The sequence below is a fragment of the Rhipicephalus microplus genome, chromosome 9, assembly GCF_043290135.1.
Source record: "Rhipicephalus microplus isolate Deutch F79 chromosome 9, USDA_Rmic, whole genome shotgun sequence".
Lineage (NCBI taxonomy): Eukaryota > Metazoa > Arthropoda > Arachnida > Ixodida > Ixodidae > Rhipicephalus > Rhipicephalus microplus.
In genome coordinates, this window is record NC_134708.1 from 94,442,508 (window position 1) to 94,464,851 (window position 22,344).

The 22,344-nt window shown below is 44.0% G+C and overlaps 1 protein-coding gene and 1 long non-coding RNA gene across 4 annotated transcripts in view; one reads left to right on the plus strand and one right to left on the minus strand.

Annotated features, from left to right (window-relative positions):
* The first annotated feature begins 8,564 nt into the window (after positions 1-8,564).
* Positions 8,565-12,143, plus strand: LOC142772019 (uncharacterized). Its single transcript, XR_012886241.1, has 3 exons — positions 8,565-8,678; positions 8,739-8,806; positions 12,059-12,143. It is a non-coding gene; the product is annotated as an uncharacterized LOC142772019 (long non-coding RNA).
* Positions 11,251-22,344, minus strand: part of LOC142772018 (uncharacterized) — a 43,875-nt gene continuing 32,781 nt past the window's right edge. For all 3 annotated transcript variants that reach the window (XR_012886240.1, XM_075874088.1, XM_075874087.1), the window contains one exon: positions 11,251-11,481. Coding sequence is in view for 2 of the 3 variants with exons in the window: in XM_075874087.1 (XP_075730202.1) it covers positions 11,408-11,481 (74 nt within the window). In the remaining variant the exon portion in view is untranslated. The remainder of the gene's footprint in view (positions 11,482-22,344) is intronic.

Consider the following 22,344-nt stretch of genomic DNA (forward strand, 5'->3'; position numbering starts at 1 on the left):
GCGCTCACAAGACGGGTGACAGGGCATGCAAGCAACGCTTTCAGCGTAGCTTCAGCCGTCTTTCTCGGCCACGACAAAGGTCGCAACAAGAGCACCAGCAGGAGCAGCCCGAGTTCCAGCTCGAGAAGGAGTCTTTTCCAAGCATCGACGATAAAAATCGCAGCAGCAGAAGCAAGAGTCCTGGACGAAACCGTAGCAGCAGAAGCAGGAGTCCTGGACGAAACCGTGGCAGCAAAGGCAAAAGCCCTGGACGAAGTGCATCACAAAGCCGCGACTTCAGCACCAAACCCGAAAAGGTGAGCTGGGCAAAGCAAGCCTCCTGCTCCTGTTGTATGCTCTCTAACGCTAAAGAAAATTCTAAAACTCAGGAGACTATCGAACGTCTAATGCGAGAGAATCAAGAGTTAAAGCAACAGTTGGCTCTGGTGCTGGAACGTTTAAGTACACTTACAGCTGCCCCTTCCGCGTCTTCTCCACCCCTATCTATCTCCCCCTCTGTCATAGAGCCTGATATGGCAGCAAAATCAGGGACCGATATTATAGATTCCTCTCCACAGCCAGCAAAAAAGAAAAGGACAGAGCAACCCGAGTCATCGGAGGACGATTTTAAAAGCACCAGTCAAAAAATTCGGAAAGAACACCGCGAACTCAAACAAAAGGTTGATTTAGGCTTTACGCAAATTGCTGAACGCTTCAATAAAATAGAGAGTATTCTAGACGTGTTAGTTGCTTGGCTCGAATCTCTCCCACAATCTCAACCCTCTCCAGCGCCTTCGCAGCCATAACCCCCTCCTGCACCCTTGCCTCATCTTCACCCTCTTCACTCTGTATATGGCAATGGAATTGCTGTGGATTAAGAAACAAAAGAGACCACCTCTCACTTTATATACAGCGGTCTACACGGGCCCCTGATGTCATCTCCGTACAGGAGCCTTTAGAAGCTTGCAAACTCCTCGGCTATCAGGCTGTACATTCGTGTCCTAGCTCCCCATGGGCTACCACATATATACAGAGGAATATCTCGTTTATAGCGCCTGATCATTCCGATCTTTACAGTGACTGCCTTCTTCTTGAACTTCTCCCACGTCGTACAGGACAAGGCACATATTTTATTTTGAATATTTATTCTCATCCTAGAGATGGCCTCACTGCTGTTTTTGAAGCAATTGATAGGGCCGTTCAAATAGCAAACTCTGCTCCCATAGTTGTAACGGGTGACTTTAATGCCCCGCACGTAGATTGGGGTTACAGGAGAAACACTCGGAAGGGCACCAGCCTTCTTCAATACATTCAGCGAAACAGGTGCACTCTAGTCACTGACTGCATGCTACTAACACGAATTGGCAACAGTGTGAGCACAGATACCACCCCTGACCTTACTTTCACTAAAAATGTGCGACAAGCTAACTGGACACACAGTGGGGTCAACCTCGGCAGTGATCATTGCATTCTAACAATTACACTGCCCCATGCCAATTTTCGTCCACAGTTTCATTTAAAACATATTGTTGACTGGGATAAATTTCGCAAAATCCGAGACCGAAACCCGAAAAAAGAAATTCAAGACTACAAAGACTGGGCGTCTCAGCTTAAACAGGATGTAGCTCTTAGCGAAAAAGTAGCCCCCGCAGCACATATCCGTGATCCAGTAGACAGCAGGCTACTCCACCTATGGGAGGCCTATCAGAGCTTGGAGAAACGATGGCTCAAGCAAAAATATAATCGTAAACTAAAACACAAAATGTCACAAACACTCCAGCTTGTAACTGAACACGCAGCCGAACTTTCATCGCAGCAATGGAACCAGATATGTAACCGGCTCCACGGTACTCTACATATGAAGAACTCTTGGTCCCTGCTTCGCCATATGTTAGATCCATGCTCCTCGCGATGTGAAAGTAATAAGCTAATTACAAAACTCTTGTTTGAAGTAGAAAAACAAGGGCAAGACGTTGAAACTGCTCTTAAAACAACGTATTTTCCTGGCCCAAGGCGAGAATCGTTACCTACCTACAATGGAGCTCCCAATGCAGACTTGGATGCACCAATTGCAGAAGCGGAAGTTTGGGCTGCCCTAAGCAAACTTCGCACCACATCTGCTCCAGGACTAGATGGAATTACTAACAAAACACTCCGAAATTTAGACTCCAAGTCAGTGGCAGCTCTTACCGATTACAAGAATCAACAATGGGAGCATGGCACGCTGCCCCAGGAATGGAAGTCAGCTAAGTTGACTTTCATACCCAAACATAATAAGCCGTTAGACCTTAATAATTTGAGACCGATCTCTCTTACCTCATGTACTGGAAAACTGATGGAGCATGTAATTCTCAATCGTCTTAATCGCTACATGGAACAAGAAAAACTGTTTCCCTCCACCATGTACGGCTTCCGAGCGGGACTCTCCACTCAGGATGTCATGCTGCAGCTTAAGGAGGACGTGCTAAATCCTACTTTTCCACACATCACCAGAGCCATCCTTGCATTGGACCTGACTAAGGCTTTTGATAATGTTTCTCACTCCTCGATTTTACAATCTCTTAGTGAACTAAACGTAGGCTCTCGCACGCACAGGTATGTCTCTGCCTTTCTCAGCAATAGGTCCGTCTGCCTACAGTTGGGCACTTTCAAAACCGATCCCTTCATGCTAGGTAGCAAGGGAACGCCCCAGGAATTGGTTTTGTCCCCGTTCCTTTTTAACGTTACTCTCATACCGCTAGCGCGGGAACTTGCCAAACTTTCTTCTATCAATCACTCCTTGTACGCGGATGACATCACCATCTGGGTCAATACTGGCAACCATGGCGAAATCGAATCGAAGCTTCAGTTGGCCGCTGACATTGTTGTTAAACACGCCAACAATATTGGGCTCACCTGCTCGGCGACTAAATCGGAACTCACAGTAATTGACTTTAAAAAGCAAAATACTTGTCACATTCAAGTCATGCTTGATGACACCCCTATTCGCAGGGTCAATAAAATGAATATTTTAGGCCTTAACATTTCCGTAAATGGCTAGAACGCTGACACAATAAAGTTGATCCGCACCTCAGTTCAAAATACAGCTTCCCTCATTAAGCGCATATCTAATCGTCATCGCGGCATGAGGGAAGCAGACACACGCCGCCTCATACAGGCCTTTTGCATATGCAGAATTACCTATTCTATCCCCCACCTCTATCTCTCACTTACGGAGACCGAGCAACTTAACAGACTCATTCGTAATGCCTATAAAACTGCGCTCCATCTCCCTAAATCAACAGCCACGGATAAACTACTTCAACTTGGGGTGCACAACACTCTGGGAGAGCTTGTAGAGGCGCATCTTTTCAGCCAATATCAAAGACTATCACTCTCAGAAACAGGACAGGTACTCCTGCACCGACTTGGAATCAACGTTCCTGGTCACACTACGGCCACGCACACAGTTCCCGTCACTGTTAGCAGCAACCTATTAATTTCGCCACTCCCCAAAAATACTCACCCAGAACATAATCGGGCGCGACGGGAAGCCAGAGCCAAGTCCCTTCAGAAGCGCTTCCCTCTTAATTCTCCCGCAGTCTATGTAGACGCGGCCGAATATGTAGATCATCGAGCTTTCGTGGTAGCCGTCGTAGATGGATTTCAAAAACTGGTCGCAAGTGCGTCCCTTCAAAATTCGACAGAATCCCTGGAAGCAGAGGAGGCGGCAATTGTTTTAGCCATTGTTCACTCCTCCGCTTAGTATATTTTTTCTGATTCAAAAACTGCAATTCGTAATTTCGCCACTTTCCGAATTCATTCTCCGGCTGCTAAAATTCTTGAATCATCTCTTCCGCCTGATCGCCTCATCACCCTCCTCTGGGTCCCTGCGCACTATGGACACCCAGGCAACACGGCCGCTCACACCCAAGCCCGAGCACTCGCCAACCGGGCTCACAGCGACCTGCCTACGGTTCGAAGTGCCAGGGATCGACTCCTCAGCTATCACGATATCACGCTATTTTACCGAAATTCCCGCCTAACGTATCCCCCGCCACATAAATCTCTCTCCAGAAGTGACCAGGCTTTGTGGCGCAGACTTCAAACGGCCACAGTAACGACTCATTTTCTTCTCTCTCTTTTTACACGTGGTGAAACCTCGCCTCATTGCAACTTATGTCCTAGCACCAGAGCCGACTTCCAGCACATATTTCTGAATTGTTCAAACAAACCCAAGCCTCCGTGGCAAGGGTCAGAACACCAGGAGCGATGGGAGGCTGCTCTGCGCAGCTCGCAACCGGGTTTACAGCTCCGGACAGTGAGCTGGGCCAGAAGGGTTGCCGAAGCACAGCAGTGTCCGGCCACCTAGAGCAGCCCGAGGACTCGTCGTCATCCTGATTCCACTTCCCCAACCACACCCCCCCTCAAATGATTCCTTCGTGAATCAATAAAGTTGATTACCTATCTACCTATGGCAGCCCTACTTATCTCCGAGGAGTAACTTACAGCAGTTGCTTGGACTTGACATTAGTGTCGCATAGCATGGTCACGAAAGTCCAATGGTTTACAAATATTGAAACACATGGCAGCGACCATATCCCCACGTACGTGACAGGCAGAGGTCTGGATGATTCTGCTTCCCCTGGACATTCAAGACTTATTGATTGGGAAGAGTTTCAGATATCAATGGAGAGCAAGTGCATGCACGAATCACCGGAATTCATTGAAGAAGTGATTAGTTGTGCAATGGAGACTTCCACGAAGATATGTTCGAAAGAATCGAGACGCACGGCAATCGACCAAGAGTTGGAACAACTTCGAGCGTTCCGCCGACATTCCGAAATGCGATACAGACAAGCGAAATCTATCTCTGACCTCGGAGAATCCAGACGCATTCAGAAAAAAATCCAGCGTCGAATGCACAAACTTCATGAACAACAGTGGAAGAAATTTTGTGACTCGCTAAACCCTCGAAAGCCCTTGTCTCCCGTATGGAGGACTCGTCGAGGTATTCACTCGCATCCGCAACAGCGTCATCCCTTCACCGCTCTGGCGCTACATCAACGTCGCTCACAGCTTGATGTTTCTGGTGAATTTTGTGCAAAGATCGCCGGCAACATCTCTATACCGATAGATCTGTTGCGACAGGATGTTCCAGTCGCACGAGATCAGCAAATGGAGGTTGCATTCACCATGAAAGAACTTCATGCGGCATTGAACACATGCAGACGCTCATCGTCCCCAGGTCCGGATGGAGTGACTTATACTGCCCTACGTCACCTAGGCCCGAAGGCACAGCGCTGTCTGCTGGACATATTCAATAAGTCTCGGCATGATGGAATGGTGCCTGATAAGTGGAAGTGTAGTCGCCTGGTGCCTTTTCTGAAGGCCGGAAAGTCTCCATTCCATTTGGCATCATACCGGCCTATAGCACTAGCAAGTTGCGTTGGCAAGGTCATGGAGAGGATGCTGCTTACACGCATGGAATGGTACCTGGAACATTGTAGCATCTATCCTGATGCTATGGCTGGTTTCCGCCGAGGTCGGTCTTCAATTGATAGCGTTATTGACTTAGCGACCTCTGTTCAGCATCAGAAAGCTCAGAAACGGCTGTCGGTAGCTCTGTTCTTAGACGTGAAGGGTGCCTATGACAACGTGACCCATGAGGCTGTTCTCAATGCTCTTGAAGCAGCTGAACTTGGAGGTCCTATCTTTCGATAGGTAAAAAGCTACCTCACAAGGAGATCTATGTTCGTTCTAACTGAAGATGGGTCTACGAATAAGTATTTCACAAGTCGTGGGGTGCCACAAGGCGGTATATTGAGTCCGACTCTTTTCAACCTGGTTCTTTTGGGGCTCACCGAAATGCTGCCACAGACGGCTTATATATCTCTCTACATGACGATATCTGCATTTGGGCGTCTGGCGTGACACGGCCTCAAGTGCGCGCAAGACTACAAAAAGTTGCAACAATGACATCGACATACCTTTGCCAGCAAGGTTTGACTATCGACACAGAAAAATGCGCAGCGGTGGCGTTTACACGCTAACCGATATCTTTCTACCCATTGTGCATCGTTGGCAGATCAATCCCATAAAAGAGCACTCAGATTCTTAGGTGTCATCGTAGATTGTGACCTAACCTGGAGCCTGCATTTCACATACCTGAAGAAAAAGCTCATTGGCATTGAGAATGTATTCAAGTTCGTCGCCGAAAAATCATGGGGCCGATCCGTGCACTCCATGTTGCAGCTTAACACATCCCTCTTTCTCGGAACTCTCCGGTACAGCCTTCGAGTCCTGTCCAACACGTGCAAGACTAGCATACGTGCACTGCAAACCGTACAAGCCCAAGCACTTCGGACATGCCTTGGCTTTTCAAGATGCTGATCGACAGTGTCAACTATTTTTATTGCACAAGAACAACCGGCCGCAACGCATATTATTGTCGAGACGCTGAGAGCGCACATTCGGCATTTATCACGGCTACCGTCACATCATTTAGCGTATTTGACAGCTCGGAGGCCCCATTTTTCGTACTGCGGTATTGTGACAAAACATCAGGACATACTACCGCCTGGCTTCAAACTTGCGATGCATCCAGCAGCTGCGCTATGGAGTCTTCGTCAACCTGACGTGCGCTTATCAGTTCCTGGAATCGTTAAGAAGGCACGCATGTCAACGCTATCCCTGAAGCAATTGACGTTGCGTCTGTTGGCGAAAGGTACTTCGACCGCATACATGTTTACACCGATGGCTCCACTAATTCCAACAGCTCTACAGGAGCAGTGGTTGTTCCATCTGAAAATGTGTTGCTTCAGTACAAGTTTTCTCACACCACGACGTCGACAGCAGCAGAGCTCGCAGCACTTCAAGGTGCAGTAAAGTACAGTCTTCGGCAGCAACTTAATTAATTTGCGACTCCAGGTCAGCCTTACAGTCCCTACGGTTTATTATGCAGCACGCGTTACAGGAACAATCAGTATATCAGATTAGGCGCGACTACCACGAAGCGCTCAAGGAAGTCACGATATTGTATTTCAGTGGCTGCCGAGTCATTGCAGAATCGTGGGCAATGACCGCGCGGATGATGCTGCTCAATCGGCTCATGACCAAGACCAGCGCACGCCCATACCACTCTTGAGAACGGACGCTGCAAGGCTACTACAATCACTTGCTTGCTGTATATCTCTCCTACAATAGAATACGCAGGGTTTCTCCAACACACACCTGTATTTGATCGACCCAAACTTGCAACCTCGTTTGCCATCCGGGCTCCCACGATGCGCTGAAACTTTACTGTGTCGCATGAGGTTGGGCGTGGCATTTACGAATTTGTACTCTCTTCTACTTGGAATGGCGAGCACTTCGGCAAGCAACACCTGCGCCTGCGAGAAAACACAAGAGCACATTCTATGTCATTGCCCAGCATACCAGACCGAACGACGTATTATGGAAGCCAAGCTATTTCAGCTGGATTCACGGCCGATTACAGAAGAGAAGAACCTGGGACCTTGGCCGACGGCTTCCCATACGCGCAAAGCCACGAAAGCACTCTTGTACTTTTTAAGGACCACCAAACTTCATGACCGCTTATGAAAGAACTGTGCGAGGCCATGCTGTGTAGTCTCAAGCTGACTATTTATGCTTCTTATTCTTACTCCTCTTCTTTTCTGTCTCTTTCCGTTCCATTATTCTCCTTTTCCCCCACCCCAAGTGTAGGGTAGCCAACCGAGCCAAGCTTGGTTAACCTCCCTGCCTTTCCTCTCTCTCTCTCTCTCTCTCTCTCTCTCTATATATATATATATATATAAATATACATATATATATATATATATATATATATATATATATATATATATATATATCTGATACTTATTACCTTTCTAGGAACGACGTGAACATAGATGAGTAATTTTAACGCATTTGTAATAAGAAAAATCTGACATCAGCAGCGTTGACTCAACAAACGCATACAATAAATATCATAGTTTTAGCACAAATGCAACTCCATAATTCTGCGTGGTAATCATGTAGTCTACCACATAGCCATGCCAGGTCTTAGAACTAGCTTTCAAATAAACCTTAATGCTTGTGTGATGTCAATTGTGGTTGCGGTTCTGGCTATGCGATTTTGTAAATACCATATATGTACTCTTATCATAGAGCCCTCACATCGGGATAACGTCCACAGTATTCTAATTTACTGGCATTCACTGAAGTTGATTTATGTAGTAGTGTCTAGGGGCGCCACCTACGCGAGCACCACTGCTTGATATCAGCTTATTGCTTCAGGTATTGCTAATACTCGTGTTCCTGTTTGTATCGTTGCGCAAGTGCGAACAGTTGATTATGCGGACATCTGCCATTGTTGAAATTTTGTCTATTCGTGCAACGTCTGTCCATATATTTAACGTAATATGAGGACGTCTTGTTCATTAACAAATTAATACAGTCATCTTTCCTCTACATGCTTCCCATAACGTCGGTTCCAAGGTAGGTGGGAACTGCTTGATATTTTGAATAGAATCATAACATGTGTCAGATATACATTGAAATATTGATTTAATACTACTTCAGTTCTACAACCAAATGGAGCCGGTATGGACTGTCAAAACAACTAACAGAGGTTCCTTCAAGTGCGAATTAGATATGATTGAGGAAATTAAACCATTGTCAATTTCATACAAAAGATGTACATTCTTCAGAGGAAGAAGGTAAGTTTTTCTGTTTCCGCTACTTACCTTCTGCTGGACTCACACGTGTATTGTTCGCAGGTGTGACTTTCAAACACTTGGAATACTTGATGCAGTACACACGGATCGGATGACTATATTTCACAAAGGTGTGGATAAATTATGTACAAATTCAATGTTTTTAGGATTTCAATTATACCAACACGCTGTTACTTACACTATAATCGCATTCAAGAAGGGATCTTCAAATACGTGCCAAAATTCCCCTATGTTACGATATAAAGCTTCATTCCTTGTCCTGCATAGGACGATGCAGAAATTTTTGAACAACCTTTCATTCGCGGATGGCCCCACACTGCTATTTCTAGTCTTCCAAGTCATTTTTCGTGAACCTTTTTTTTCTGGAATTAATATTAATTTCAAAACGACCAACAAGCACGCATTCCTAACCCAAAAGTTGATTTCTGGGGTTTAACGTCCCAAAACCACCATATTCCTAACCCAAAAGTTACAATCCTATGCAGTCAATGTAAACATCAGACTATGGGGACATTTTTTTTTACTGGGCACAAGGGCTTCAATGAGATCACTTTTTTCAATGCACGTATCAGAAACTTATGAGTCAGTGAACAAGGTCTCACAGAAACACATGTGGAAAACTTTAAGAAACCTAATATTTCATCGCATCATCTAACATATTGCTTCTTATTCAAGACGCCTAATGCTTCTAGTGTTGCTAAAATAATCTACCGTGAGGCCTAATAGCCCTCTGAGTCCCCGCAATTTCACACTGTCTTGCTCGCTAGTTCTCACACCTCAAGCGGGTAAAAACTGAACATACCTTTGCCGGGAGACCCTTTTGGCTTAAAATGAATTGTGCACCTATTTATTGTCGTCTGTTAAGCATTGTAGGTATCGAGAAGTGTTTAAATAAACTAATATGTGAAAGAGGAGAGGCGAATAGAAATGCAAAAAAAGGCACACCCCGGATAGTCTTGAATATGTTCACCATGCATAACCAAATACGGGCTTGATCACGTAAGGCGCTTGCTGCGAGTTTCGTAATTTTATAGGTAGTTTAATAAAAATGTTGTGCAAAGGTCGCAACAAATTATCCACACTTCACGCACTTCATGAGTACATGTTAAGCAGTATGTGGCAGAAACTGAGCTTTACGTGCCCAATAAAACGGTTCAGAGTCATGCGTAAAGAGACGGAGGAACGTGTTCGAGCACGCTGTGCAGTGGATGTCTGCTGAGAACCTACAAGACACGTCTACGACGCTGTTGTTCTCAAAGAATTTTTTACCGACGACAGACAGAATCGCATATTCGAACGCACAGCATTCTTTCGTCCATATCCTGAGGTGTTCATTGGCAAAGTTCAGCGACGTCAACCAGAGCCACACAGTACGAATGGAAGAGTGTCAGAAATTTATGAGCACTATTAACAACAAATACTTAACTATCGCTTCTAATGGTCGAGAGGAACCAGCAGCCAAATAAAATTACGCACAATCTTTAGGAAAACATCAACAGCAAGCGTTAGCTTCTGTGGCGGACTTCAAGCAAAAACGTAGGAGCGTTAGCCTCTATTAGCCAACAGAATGCACTACTTGCGAAAGTACGAGGCAGTATTTAGCAGTTAGAACGCATCGATTGTTATGTGCTACTTGGCAGCGTAATTAAGCAGCAGTCATTATTCGGCTACACAATATGACAGGCAACACACTTTTGCCTCAACTACCAACCGTTATCCAGTACTGTCTGAAGGTCGGCACGTGGTCTCCAGTGCAAGCCAATAATGTGTTGAGTGTGACACGCCTCCTCGTGTAAGTCATGTAGGCGGCTACCGGAATTACCTAACATCGCATGCACCTTCGCTTTATTTTATGAACGTTGTCGTATATCTGAGGAAATGCTCTTGGACACGCGTTGCCGGGATTCGTTTTCAGTGCTTTTAGCATAGGCCCGTATCTCTGCTCTGATATAACTCATACCGAGTAAACGTCTACCAAAAGAGCGGTTCTTGAAGTTTTTCTCTAAGCAATGCGTGAGGACATAATCTGTTTGTATAACCTAAATGCACCTCATTATTGCAGCTCTAAAAAAATCTATGAACGAAGGGTCCATGGTTTCAGTACACAACTTGTCTGCCGAGCACATGGCCGCGCCCTCAAACGTCGTACTGGAAAATGATCTAAAACATTACTACCTTTTAGCTCGCTTTTCTGAACACGTAATGTGTCTGCTCGGAAGAAACTAAGAGCAAGCCGCCTTGGTCCTAATAAGCATTAAAGCACATTGTTGCAGTTGCATTGAAGAAATGTTTTCATACAATGACAATGGTCGACACAAAACAACAAAACTTAGAATAAAAAGTAAAAATAAGACTCATGACAAGAAAGGAAAGTGGCTAAGCAGCAGTTTTTCATCACTATACAGTATGGGCGTACGATCCCGAACAGTTTTGCCGCAGACACGTGGTCGTATAAAAAATACAAGCAAGCAACATACTAGCAACCAAAACATAAAAATATTTTGCAGCAAATTGTAACCGTCGAGACCATGCCAAAATCAGCAAAAAACAAAAGTGAGAGAGTGACAGCTTTTATTCATCGAAAAGGTGAGGAATCAATTGAGGCTAAGCCAACTAGGCTGCCAGGCCTTGCTTCACGATCACGGCTTGCGCTCGTTCCAGGATCTGTGTTTGGATGTCCCAGTGGGTGCTGCAAAGAGCCTCGCAATGTTTCAAGGTAGGGTGTGGCTGGAAGAGGTCAGGGAACGGCAAATCGATCGTCCGGGCAGCCCCAGATTATGTGGTTCTAAACAGATAAAAACAGGGTATACTTATGAGAGTAAAAAGCGAGAAAGAATGAAAATTAGCAAACTTATACGTAAGAAAAAACAAAAAGAATACTTGGTAGAAGTTTTATACGTAACTAAAACAAAAATACATAAAACATGTCCATATGCATGTACATTTAAAAAGGCTAAAATATACGTCTAATCAAATACAACATGAATTGTCAAGTTGATACTGATACATTTTAAATACTACACACAGAAAATGAATTCAAGATTTTATGATCTCTTTAAAATAAGCTGTCTAAGATTTCAACCTAAATATTCTTTTTACTGCTTGTTTGTAAACATACGAAACGCAATGCCTTTGATGTGAGGCAACTCAAAATGTTTTGTAAGATATTCAATATCATAGTTAATTTGCGAAAATGCTGTATGCCATGTGTCTCTTCTTCTTATGTTGTAAGGTCTTGTAGACATTTACAAGTTTGACAAATGGTGGTAGATCAATACAATTTCTTATGTGATTTGTTCTTTGTACATTTCTGCAAGAAAGGTGGTATAAACTTTAATCATCTCCCTTGCTTCGTTTTTTAGGCACATTCCAACGAGTTGAAAGATTACTCTTCATGACAGTTGACCATGCTTGCGGTGTTTTTAAAGTCGAGTCTCTCACGGACTGTACGTACTCTCAATTATTTCTCACGTCGTGAAAATAGATATCACAATGTACAGCAGTCGATGACAACTTAAAAACAACGAGAAGTTCAACCTACAGTCTTTATTGTCTGACGTAAAGTATATTTGCATAAGCGTTCTATTCAATATTTTTTATTGCCTTCTTTTGGTAACGTCGATCAATATTCGCATATTTAGGACTAATCATGTTCCCAAACAAACGTCTCTCATTCATGACGCCCATTTGCAAAAAGATGAATGCCTTGATGTATGCCATAAAAAATGACATCACTTCAAAAATGAAAATCACGTTTACCATAAAAATGATGGATCCTTAGTTTTGGATACGTGTGATTCTGACATTAGCTCAGCACAGCTACATACAATTCAACAGAAAGTAGCTTGCATGAATCTCTAGCCTACACCCGCTGCGATGGTCTAGGGGCTAAGACACTAGGCTGCTGAACCGCAGGTGGCGGGCTGAAATCCCGGCAGCCGATTCCCCATTTTTGATGGAGGCAAAAATGCTTCAGGCTCAGTGTGCTTAGATTTGGGTACATGTTAGAGAACCCCAGCTACTCAAAATTTCAGCAGCCCTCCACTACGGCGTCTTTCATATTTATATGGTGGTTTTAGGACGTTAAACTCTGACAACCGTTATTTTCAATCTCTAGTCAAGGTGATTGTAAAGCTTTTTCGCTGTTTTATGAGTTGAGCTCACATCCATTATCAGTTTGTAACAAAATCTCACAACTTAGGCTCTCGGAAACACCTGTGTTTTGTTCGAGCCACGTAAGCTCCTCAGTTTATCATCACATGATGTGAACAGACAGCGAAGATAAAGAACACGTCCAAACATGATAATCATATTTTGCATGCCATGTGAAACATGACTACATGCTACGCTCAAAGCGTACTCGCAGCCATTTCGCTAGTTTCCGATATACTAAATTCGGTATTACGTGACGTGAATAGACGAGGAAAGTAAATGAGACATCCAAACATGACAGTCATGACACGGAAGTCCTGTACGATTTGATTTACGTCTGCCTCGTAATGTTGTGCTGATTTCAAAGTGACATTAACTTTCCTCATTCGTGGTTCGCATATCATCGATTCTCACTGTACGTAGCATCCGCCAATTTTTTTGTAGCTAGTTGCTTCAGTTTCTTGTTTTTTCCTGGGTTACTTTGATTTATAGGTTAAAACACGGCCAGCTTCGAAGGCTGATTCACCTTGTGACATCTGAAGTTGTAACACTAGAAAATAGTAACTTTACTGAGACGTGAAATTACCATTTCGATCCCAGTGAGCAAGACTTTGCAGCAATCTCATTGAAGGGCGCAAAGTAATAAGGCTGGGTGGTATATGGGGCATTTCCTTTTGTGATCTAGCCTGGTTCCCAGTGGGCACGCTGGCTTTGGAAAAACTCGGGGCAACGTTGGCAAACATTTGTTTATCTATTGAGATTGCGTTGGACTTTGACGTTTTGCTTCACCTAAATATGCATTAGATCATTATCGGATGCCGACGTTCACCAACGTTTGCAAAGATAAATGCAGCCAATATTATTCGTCCATCATATCGGCAAAAATGGCAAAAATGGATAAAGCCACACCGTAATTCAGCTTAAACACATATAGGTATATACTTCTTTCTCCAACTCCTACCCATACTCCACGAAATGGATGTTACAAGCTCGAAATGGCGGTATTTCCAAATTTCCCCCTTAGGGCATAAACAACTTCTGGGGAGTATTAAAAAAAGGATACGCAAATGACAGAGAGGGTGTCAGAATTTGGTAGCAAGATTGCACCCAAGTGACAGAAATGGGGGAGGGGACGTAATAAACCCGAAATACAAAAACAGTGTGGGGTTGTCTTTATAGAATTTACCCTAATAGCGATGCGATAAGTTCTATAATTTGAGAGCTACCTCCTTCCAGTAGGCCCCAATGAAAGCACCTGGACGCAAATCATTTCGCTACACCCTTCAGGGGCAGAGTTCTTATCTTAGTTGCTCCTGTTACTTTGCAAAAATACTGACTCGGGCAGTGCTTTTAGGATGCATATTAGGCATAGTATTTATTGCTCTCTCATATAAAATGTAATTGTATCTTAATACAAAGCATCAACAAAGTTGGTGGTGACATAGACCTTGACGTAGTCAGTTATCCCACGAATGAAATGAAATGATTATTTTGATAAAAACAGAGCTTGCACAGGCTTTAGAAAGAAAACAAATTGTCTATTTAAAGACATTTTTTGAGTGTGCTGAGTGAAATCCTATTTGCTGCCCTAGACATGAAATCAGGACTCAAATGCATGACATTCGTTATGAAGTACAACAAAAAAGCCTTTATTTGCAATTAAAGATCAAGAACTGGTTTTATGAAGTTTAAGTTCAACACACAAACAAATGCCGTGCAGTGAAGCATATCAAAAGCAAGAACTGTAGTGCAAAGCCGCATGCCTTACAATTGCACTATTAATAATATGGACAATCTCGGCTTGATACAGCCTTGGGCGCTGAAGTCCACGTCTTTCACCGTATAGTATACATATCTATAGATATATGAAAAGGCCCTTTGAAATGAAATTTCCTTCTTCACATTGCCTATGCTTTGTGTCGCTACTACTTAAACGATTCAAATACGAAGTTGGCAAGTCAAAACAAACAGGAAACACCCCACGCTCTGAGCAAATGTGGCTTCAAGCTGTCGGCAAATGAACACGCGTAATGAATAAGCAAAGACGCGCATTAAATAGAAGACAATCAAAGGAGGAAGCACACACACACACGCACACGCACACACACACACACACACACACACACACACACACATATATATATATATATATATATATATATATATATATATATATATATATATATATATCTGTTAGATCTCATTATTATTGTGTCAAAACACGGAACAACGAGCCCCTACATATACAATTCTTTCATATATATATATATATATATATATATATATATATATATATATATATATATATGTGTATATATAGAAAAGAAGTCGACGCGAAAGAAGTGGATAGTTAAGGGCTCGTCTTTACGTGTTTTGACACAATAATAAGGAAATCTAAGAGACAATATAGCCAAGGAATGTATAGGGGAAGTTATTAGACCCAATTGTATTGTGAATGTGAAGAAAGAAAAGTGGGTGAAAAGATAACTTGCCGTGAGCAGATGGGCAAAGAATGCATATATTGTGTCTTTGTTCCGCAATTATTGTTAGTAGGATTTAGCCCTGTGTAAGTTAGTGTTCTTTAACATCTCAGTGCGCACTTAGCAGTTTCAGTATGTCGCTTTACCAACGAGCACGTACCCAGCTTCTCGTTCAGCACACTTGCATACCTGTTAAGCTGGAGACCTCAAAAACATTGTTATCGTGCAAGAACAGCCGGTCGCAACGTATATCATTGTCGAGACACTGAGAGTGTACATTTGGCATTTACCACGGCTTCCGTCCCATTATTTAGCGCGTTTCACAGCGTGGAGGTGCCATGCTTCGTTTTGTGGTTTTGTGACGAAACACTGGGACAGGTTACCACCTGGCTTCAATCTTGACATACGGCGGGCGACTGAGTTATGGAGTCTCCGGCAGCCTGACGTACGCTTATCGGTTCCTGAAATTATTAGGGAAGGCACATACGTCACCGCTAGCCCTGAAGCATTAGACTTTGCGTCTATTGAACGAAACGCACTCTGACGACATACATGTTTGACCGCATACCTAATGCCCAGGGTAATGCCCTGATCGGGCATTAAGTATCAAGTTAATACTGCGTAGACGGCATTTTCTTTGTTATGCATGTCGAAAGTGTGGATAGTGCGTGCGTGGGTGATGGGCGTGGTGAAGTCGCGTGAGTCACAGTGTGTGACTAGTGACTCATTCATTGTTTATTCTCCACAATCCTATTACAAAAACAGCGTGATGCCAGTAGGTTTTTTGGCGCTGGTGCACGCTGGAGACACTGGTACACGCTTGCAATCACTGGCACTTCGCTGGGCGCACTGGGAAAAAGCTGTGTCGCAATGGTAGGGGCGCTAGCTCAACCGCTGTGATGCTGGTGCACACTGCGAAACGCTGGAAGCGCTCGAATTTTAACTGGCAAGTGCTGGTGAATACTGGAGCACGCACTGTTTCTACCAGCGCAGCCGCAGCATGCACGTTATTGTAGCGTGTTCCGTGGTTTGTTCCAGTGTCGTTGATTATAAAATGATTGATTCGATGGCAGGGAGAAATGCTACTCTTACAGATACCGAGCATACGTAATTTTTGCGGCGCAAGTACGTATCGCGACAACTATAATGCATCTTTTTCGCATATGCCCCGCGTACACCGGCCATATACGCATCATCCGTGTATTGCTGTAACAATGCCAAGTTGCAGTGTTTGTAAGCCTGGAGCTGCACGCCACCACTAACAGAAACAGGAAATTGTTTTCATCGCAAATTTCACGAAACGTAAATGAGCTCTCTCGATCGCTTCGCAAGGTTTCCCAGCGGAGGCAAGAAAAAAAGTTTTCGTTCGATTCCGCCAGAACGCATAAATGTTTGTCTGGCCATGCTTGTCCTTCTACTTTCTTAAGGTAGGAGTTAGAAATGTTCCGAAGCTCAAATGCAGAATCTTCAACCATACCAACTCAACGCGTCCAGAGCGATCTTACCCTGTGCCCGGCCCAGCGAGCAATAAACCTGTCGTGCCAGCCGCGTTGGTATATATGTGACTGCTGGCCACACTTAGCCGGTAATTCTCCGACTGATATGTAACAACACGCAATTTTCAATTGGTAATTTAGTAGTCTCCGTGAAATGACTCTCTGGCATACGTTTTTAGCGGATTGCATTGGTATTTCTATGGGTGTATTTTTTAATTGGGGGTTTTGATTGAACTGCATATATCTGTACACTGGCACGCCCGCTGTATACTGCAGGTCGAGGCCAGAAAAACGGCTGTCGCTCGCCATCGCCACTCCGTAAATGCATTTATGACATTGTTTGACCTTCCACATACTTCAGGTGCAGTTTAGATAAAAGTTAAAAATATTGCTAAGCTCAAATGCAGAAACTTCAAGCATCGCAACTCACCTACCCAGTGCCCCGTCCCAGTGAGGCCTATATCGCTAAGCCCGCGTCGGGGTACCTGCTGCCGGTGCGTTTTACTTTAAAAGGGCACAATTCTAAAGTGTACGAATGACTATAAACTACAGTTTAGACATCCCTGAGCCTAAATCAACCATTTATCCGCAAGTGCGGTGCCCGCGCAAGGAGAGGCGATGATCGATGTGGCATGCTTTCAGCAACGTAGGCTCAGCGCAGGAGCCGGTACTTCTCTGACTCGTACGTAAGAATACGCAATGGTGAGTTGGTATTTTGTACGCGTTACTGAACTAACATACTGGCATACTTCTTCAGCGGATTGCATTAGTCATTTTTTTTGGCGGTTTCTTAGTTGCAGGCATCGATATAACTGCAAATATGTTATATGGCACGCCGGATGTGTACTGCTACATCGTCGCTTGTGCGATAATAAAACGAACTCAATATTCACTCGTGTGCGTGAATATCTACCAAACAAGACAGGTAAATCATCTGTACTTGTCGACCAGTAGCAAATGCTCGAACCGACTATCAAAGGAAAAAAAAAAACTCTTGGCAGCAACAGCTGGCAATCTGTGGCTAATACTCCAGTCAATTTGAGATTTTTGAAAGTTAAGATGTAGATGCTTCAAAAAACTTTGCGCTCTTGCTGAATACCTTCACGTCATTCGGTGCCGGGAAGCCGTTAGTCACAGTCGAATTGAGACGCAATTGTTATTTTTAAAAGAATATCGTGTCAGTCTTTACTGTGCGACTTGTGAAGATGAAGTTGAATGGCGCGTTCTTCGGATAAATAGTTGTTTTACAACCCCATAGGCACGTTCTGGCGTGGCGTAGTTAGTAGCGTATTCGGGTAGAGATCAAGAAGTAATGAGTTCAGACTCTGCGTTTTACCCCTGTGAAGCCATTTTGTGAAGAGTACTGAGACGCTGCCGCTTCAACGTCCCAGTACCTGCGCTGGGAGGCGCTGGTACCAGCGCCATACTGGGCCCATAATCAGGCATGGCGCTGGACGTTGGTACCCAGTGGCGCTTGTTTCTGCAATAAGTATCCTCATAGTATTTCCCTTAAATTAATTCCAAAGCTATTCACTCCACACGTTCCTGAAAATTCTGGGTCTGTTTGGAGTCGCGATTCAGTCATGATTACCTTGGCTGGCGACTGGATTGAATCTACTCGTGGCTGAACTCATTTCAGTGGCACTTGTATTAAAATGGCTGGTACTTGGATTAATTATAGTGGTGGCTAGATTAAATTTACTTGCGCCTAGATTATTTGGCTGGCACTTGAAGTAAAATGAGCGGAAAAACCTGTGCAACGGTAAGAATAAATTATAATTGTAATGAGCGCTTTTTCTTACTTTTATAGCAAAGTTGAGAGCATGTATGTGGTGAATAAAGTCATATTTGTGCTTCTTTTAATTCAGGATTTCATCAACTTTAATAAAAAAGCTTCTTATTCTGATCCACACGTACGCAACCACAGAAAAATATGTATATAATTAATGGTCGAACCCCCTTCTTTCTTTTTTCTATCCCTCCTTCCTGCATGATGCCTAGCCATGCCCCTGCTGCGCGATCAGCTTCTTTTAAACAATAATCTACCGCTCAGCAATCGCTGATAAGATCCTGGGCAACATGTTTTTTTTACCGATGGAGTGTCAATGAAGGTTGCTTTTTTTTATGCAGTAAATGTTCTGGGAGCATATGAATGTGCCAGATCTTTCTGTGTTGTAACGGAACGTTAGTGGTGGTCAATTAAAATGCCATTATTAGCGAACTGCACTTTCTTCTTTTTGCGGTACGGGTACAGTGCACTAGCGTTGTTCGTGTTCATTCACACGTACAATGTACGACTCGCGAGCGTTCCTAAAAAATAGGCGACGGCAGAGTGATGAGTTCCCTTGGACATGTTCACTTGTGCTTTGCAGCTGTGCCCCAAAATTGTGCTGCAGCGTGTCAAGAATGTTCAACAATTGCAGTAGAGTGAGCTCATCCGATTCAGTGTAAACGTGCTTTGTTCCATGTTTGTACGTTCTCTGCATTCTGTCACTTTCAGCTTATCCGTAATGATAGATCTGAATAGAAATCATTGCTTAAACTAGCGACTTCATTATTGATGCGAAGTATTTCAGTGTCTGAGAATATGTGCATCTCTATGTAAATGAAACAGCTGCTGCGATAAAAAAAGCTCAGTGGTATTTCAAATAAGAAAGCGTGCATGATGGCCTGTTAGAAATAGAGTGTAATCATCTTTTATTTTGTTAAAGGACAACATAATTAATTGGACCATTGTTTCATTGACAGTTAGCGATGAATAAGACGGGCTGCCAGGAACAATTTTTAGTCGGAATCACAAAAAGTCAGCCAATCAGTTAGGTCTTTCAACCTGTCAGAAATCCTGTGACTAATCAAAGCAGCAGGGTATTTCAAATGTCGTATAGAGCGAGGTAAATGTCGGCCAATGAAACGGAAATGCAAACGAACGCTGGAACATCAACATTTATTGAGAAATTTTCCATGCAGCTTAAGTGCAGCTATTGATATACGATATTTACTGATGCTCTAATATGCTTATATATATATATATATATATATATATATATATATATATATATATATATATATATATATATATATATATATATATATATATATATATATATATATATATATATATATATATATATATATACTTGCAGCAAGGAAGTAACGCTGGCCACGGTAGAATAAGGAAAGATAGAGTACGACGCACGTTCGTTTTGCACGGTATATTCTGACTGACGTTTCAGCTGGCCTTTGTCAACAGCTGGTCCACCAGTCGAAACGTCAATCAGAATATAGCGTGCAAAACCAACGTGCGTCGGACTCCATCTTTCCCTATATATATATATATATTTATATATATATATATATATATATATATATATATATATATATATATATATATATATAGCCCAGTAGATCCTCCGTGAGCGGTCACAACGTGGTTTATTTGGACGTTTCGGCCTAGAGTCTGGCCTTCCTCAAGCCAGACTCTAGGCCGAAACGTCGAAATAAACCACGTTGTGACCGCTCACGGAGGATCTACTGGACCATATGCAACGCTACGGCCACTCAACCACCATGCCTGCCTATATATATATATATATATATATATATATATATATATATATATATATATATATATATATATATATATATATATATATATATATATATATATATATATAACATTGTGCACATACATCTCTAGCACGGTCAAAAATATTAAGGGGTGTACAACAAGTGGGTTTACATAATTCACAACACCCTTTCGGATGATTGTGACTGAGAAATATAGGCGCGCGATCGGTGGTTTATCATAATACACCGGTAAAGGTGAGACAAAGAGAGAAAGAAACAACTCCATTTAAGTCAAAATGAAACTCACAGAGGAATGGCGATCAGGGCGCGCTTGCAATGACGTCAGCTCACTGAATAGCACGGAGCTGTACTTCTAGGCTCGTATCTCGGAGCACTCGTTCCCATGCCTCGGATGAGGGAGTGGTCAGTAGATCAGGCGGGGGTGGATTCTCGCTGCAGTCCCATAGTATATGAGAGAAGGAGGCGACGGAGCCACATTTTGAGCAATGCGGACTGAACAGACCGGGATAAATGTGTGCGTATACTCGTGGGCACGGGAACGAGTTCGTTTGGAGTCGGCGCCATGTGATTTATTGTGGTTTCGTGAGTTTTGTATGCAGCGGCGATTTTGTTCGATGTTCGAAGCGATAGTTCTGAGCGATTTCGTGATAGGATATGAGGGCTCGACGTAGTTCTCTGGGTTCATGGTGGGGCCTACCACTCGGTTGACGAATTCTCGAGCTTGTCGTTGGGCGGCCTCGTTCCCCGGGTTTCCTGCGTGCGCCGGGACCCAGATAAAAGACATGGAAGGCGAGGGACTCAAGCAGCCACAAGGTATCGGAAGCAACGGTGCCGCGAGCGAACTGGAGATAGCGGTTTTCGAGTCACCGAGGGTCGTAGTGAACCCGGAGGACACCGCGAGAGCAATGGCCGCTTCCTCAGCTTTGGCGAGGCGGAAGGCACGGAGAGCGCCTGCTACTCGCAAGATTGCTTCGGTGTTGAGGCGGGTGCGAGTAGTTATTAGGCTAAATGCGTACGTTCTTGTTGGAGAGGGGTAGCGGGCCACGCCCATGTAGGCCACATAGCGCCACGAGGCACAGTCGTCGTGCAAAGTTTGGGCTCGTGCTCGCCGTCTACCGTCGTGGTGTCCTGCAAACATGTTTTTCGGCAGTGGTTTGATGAGAAAACGTCGACGTAAAGTTGGTGGTATATAGACCGGGTCTGCGCCCGATGGCGAGTCGGTGATTCCTATGCGAGCGAGTATCCAGCGGCTGGTTCTGCTATCGCGCATTCTCTGAATCTGTGCTGGGCTATGCGCCTCGATGAGTTCTTCGACAGTGCTTTGGATGCCGAGGAAGAAGAGATGTGACGTAGAGGTCGGGCGAATGAGTCCAAGAGCCGTCTTTACAATTTTCGGATAACTTTGTCCAGTTTGTGGGAATGGAGGCTAGCCAGCTGCCTTTGCGCTGGCTTTGCCGTTTTTTCTGCCGTTCTCATGTCCCGACATAAAGTTCTCAAGTCGCCACAATAAATTGTTGCGACTTGAGCAGTATCGTGTTCTCCCGACGGCGACGGTTAACGCGTGCCCTGCGGCTTGCTAAGACCGGACCCACGCTGGTGGCCGTACTCCTTCGGGATACATGTACACCACAAGTTTGCCCCTCTCGCATCCTATTAGGCGCAGGTATGGTAGCGTGTATGTGAGACGAGATATTACAAAGGCGTGGATAAGCTGGAGTAGCTCTTTTTTTCATGCCTTGCTTTCCAGCGGACACGTGAGCAACGAAGCGGGTTGTTTGAGGGACGGCAACGGTGAGGCATTCCGATTGTGTTCCGTTGTTTTGATTGAATGAATAGACCTAAAATGCGCATGTGCTCAACCTGTAGTACGGCTACAGCGTTAACATAGACGTGGATGGCCAGTTAGGGAGGGTACATGTTCCGATGGCAGTC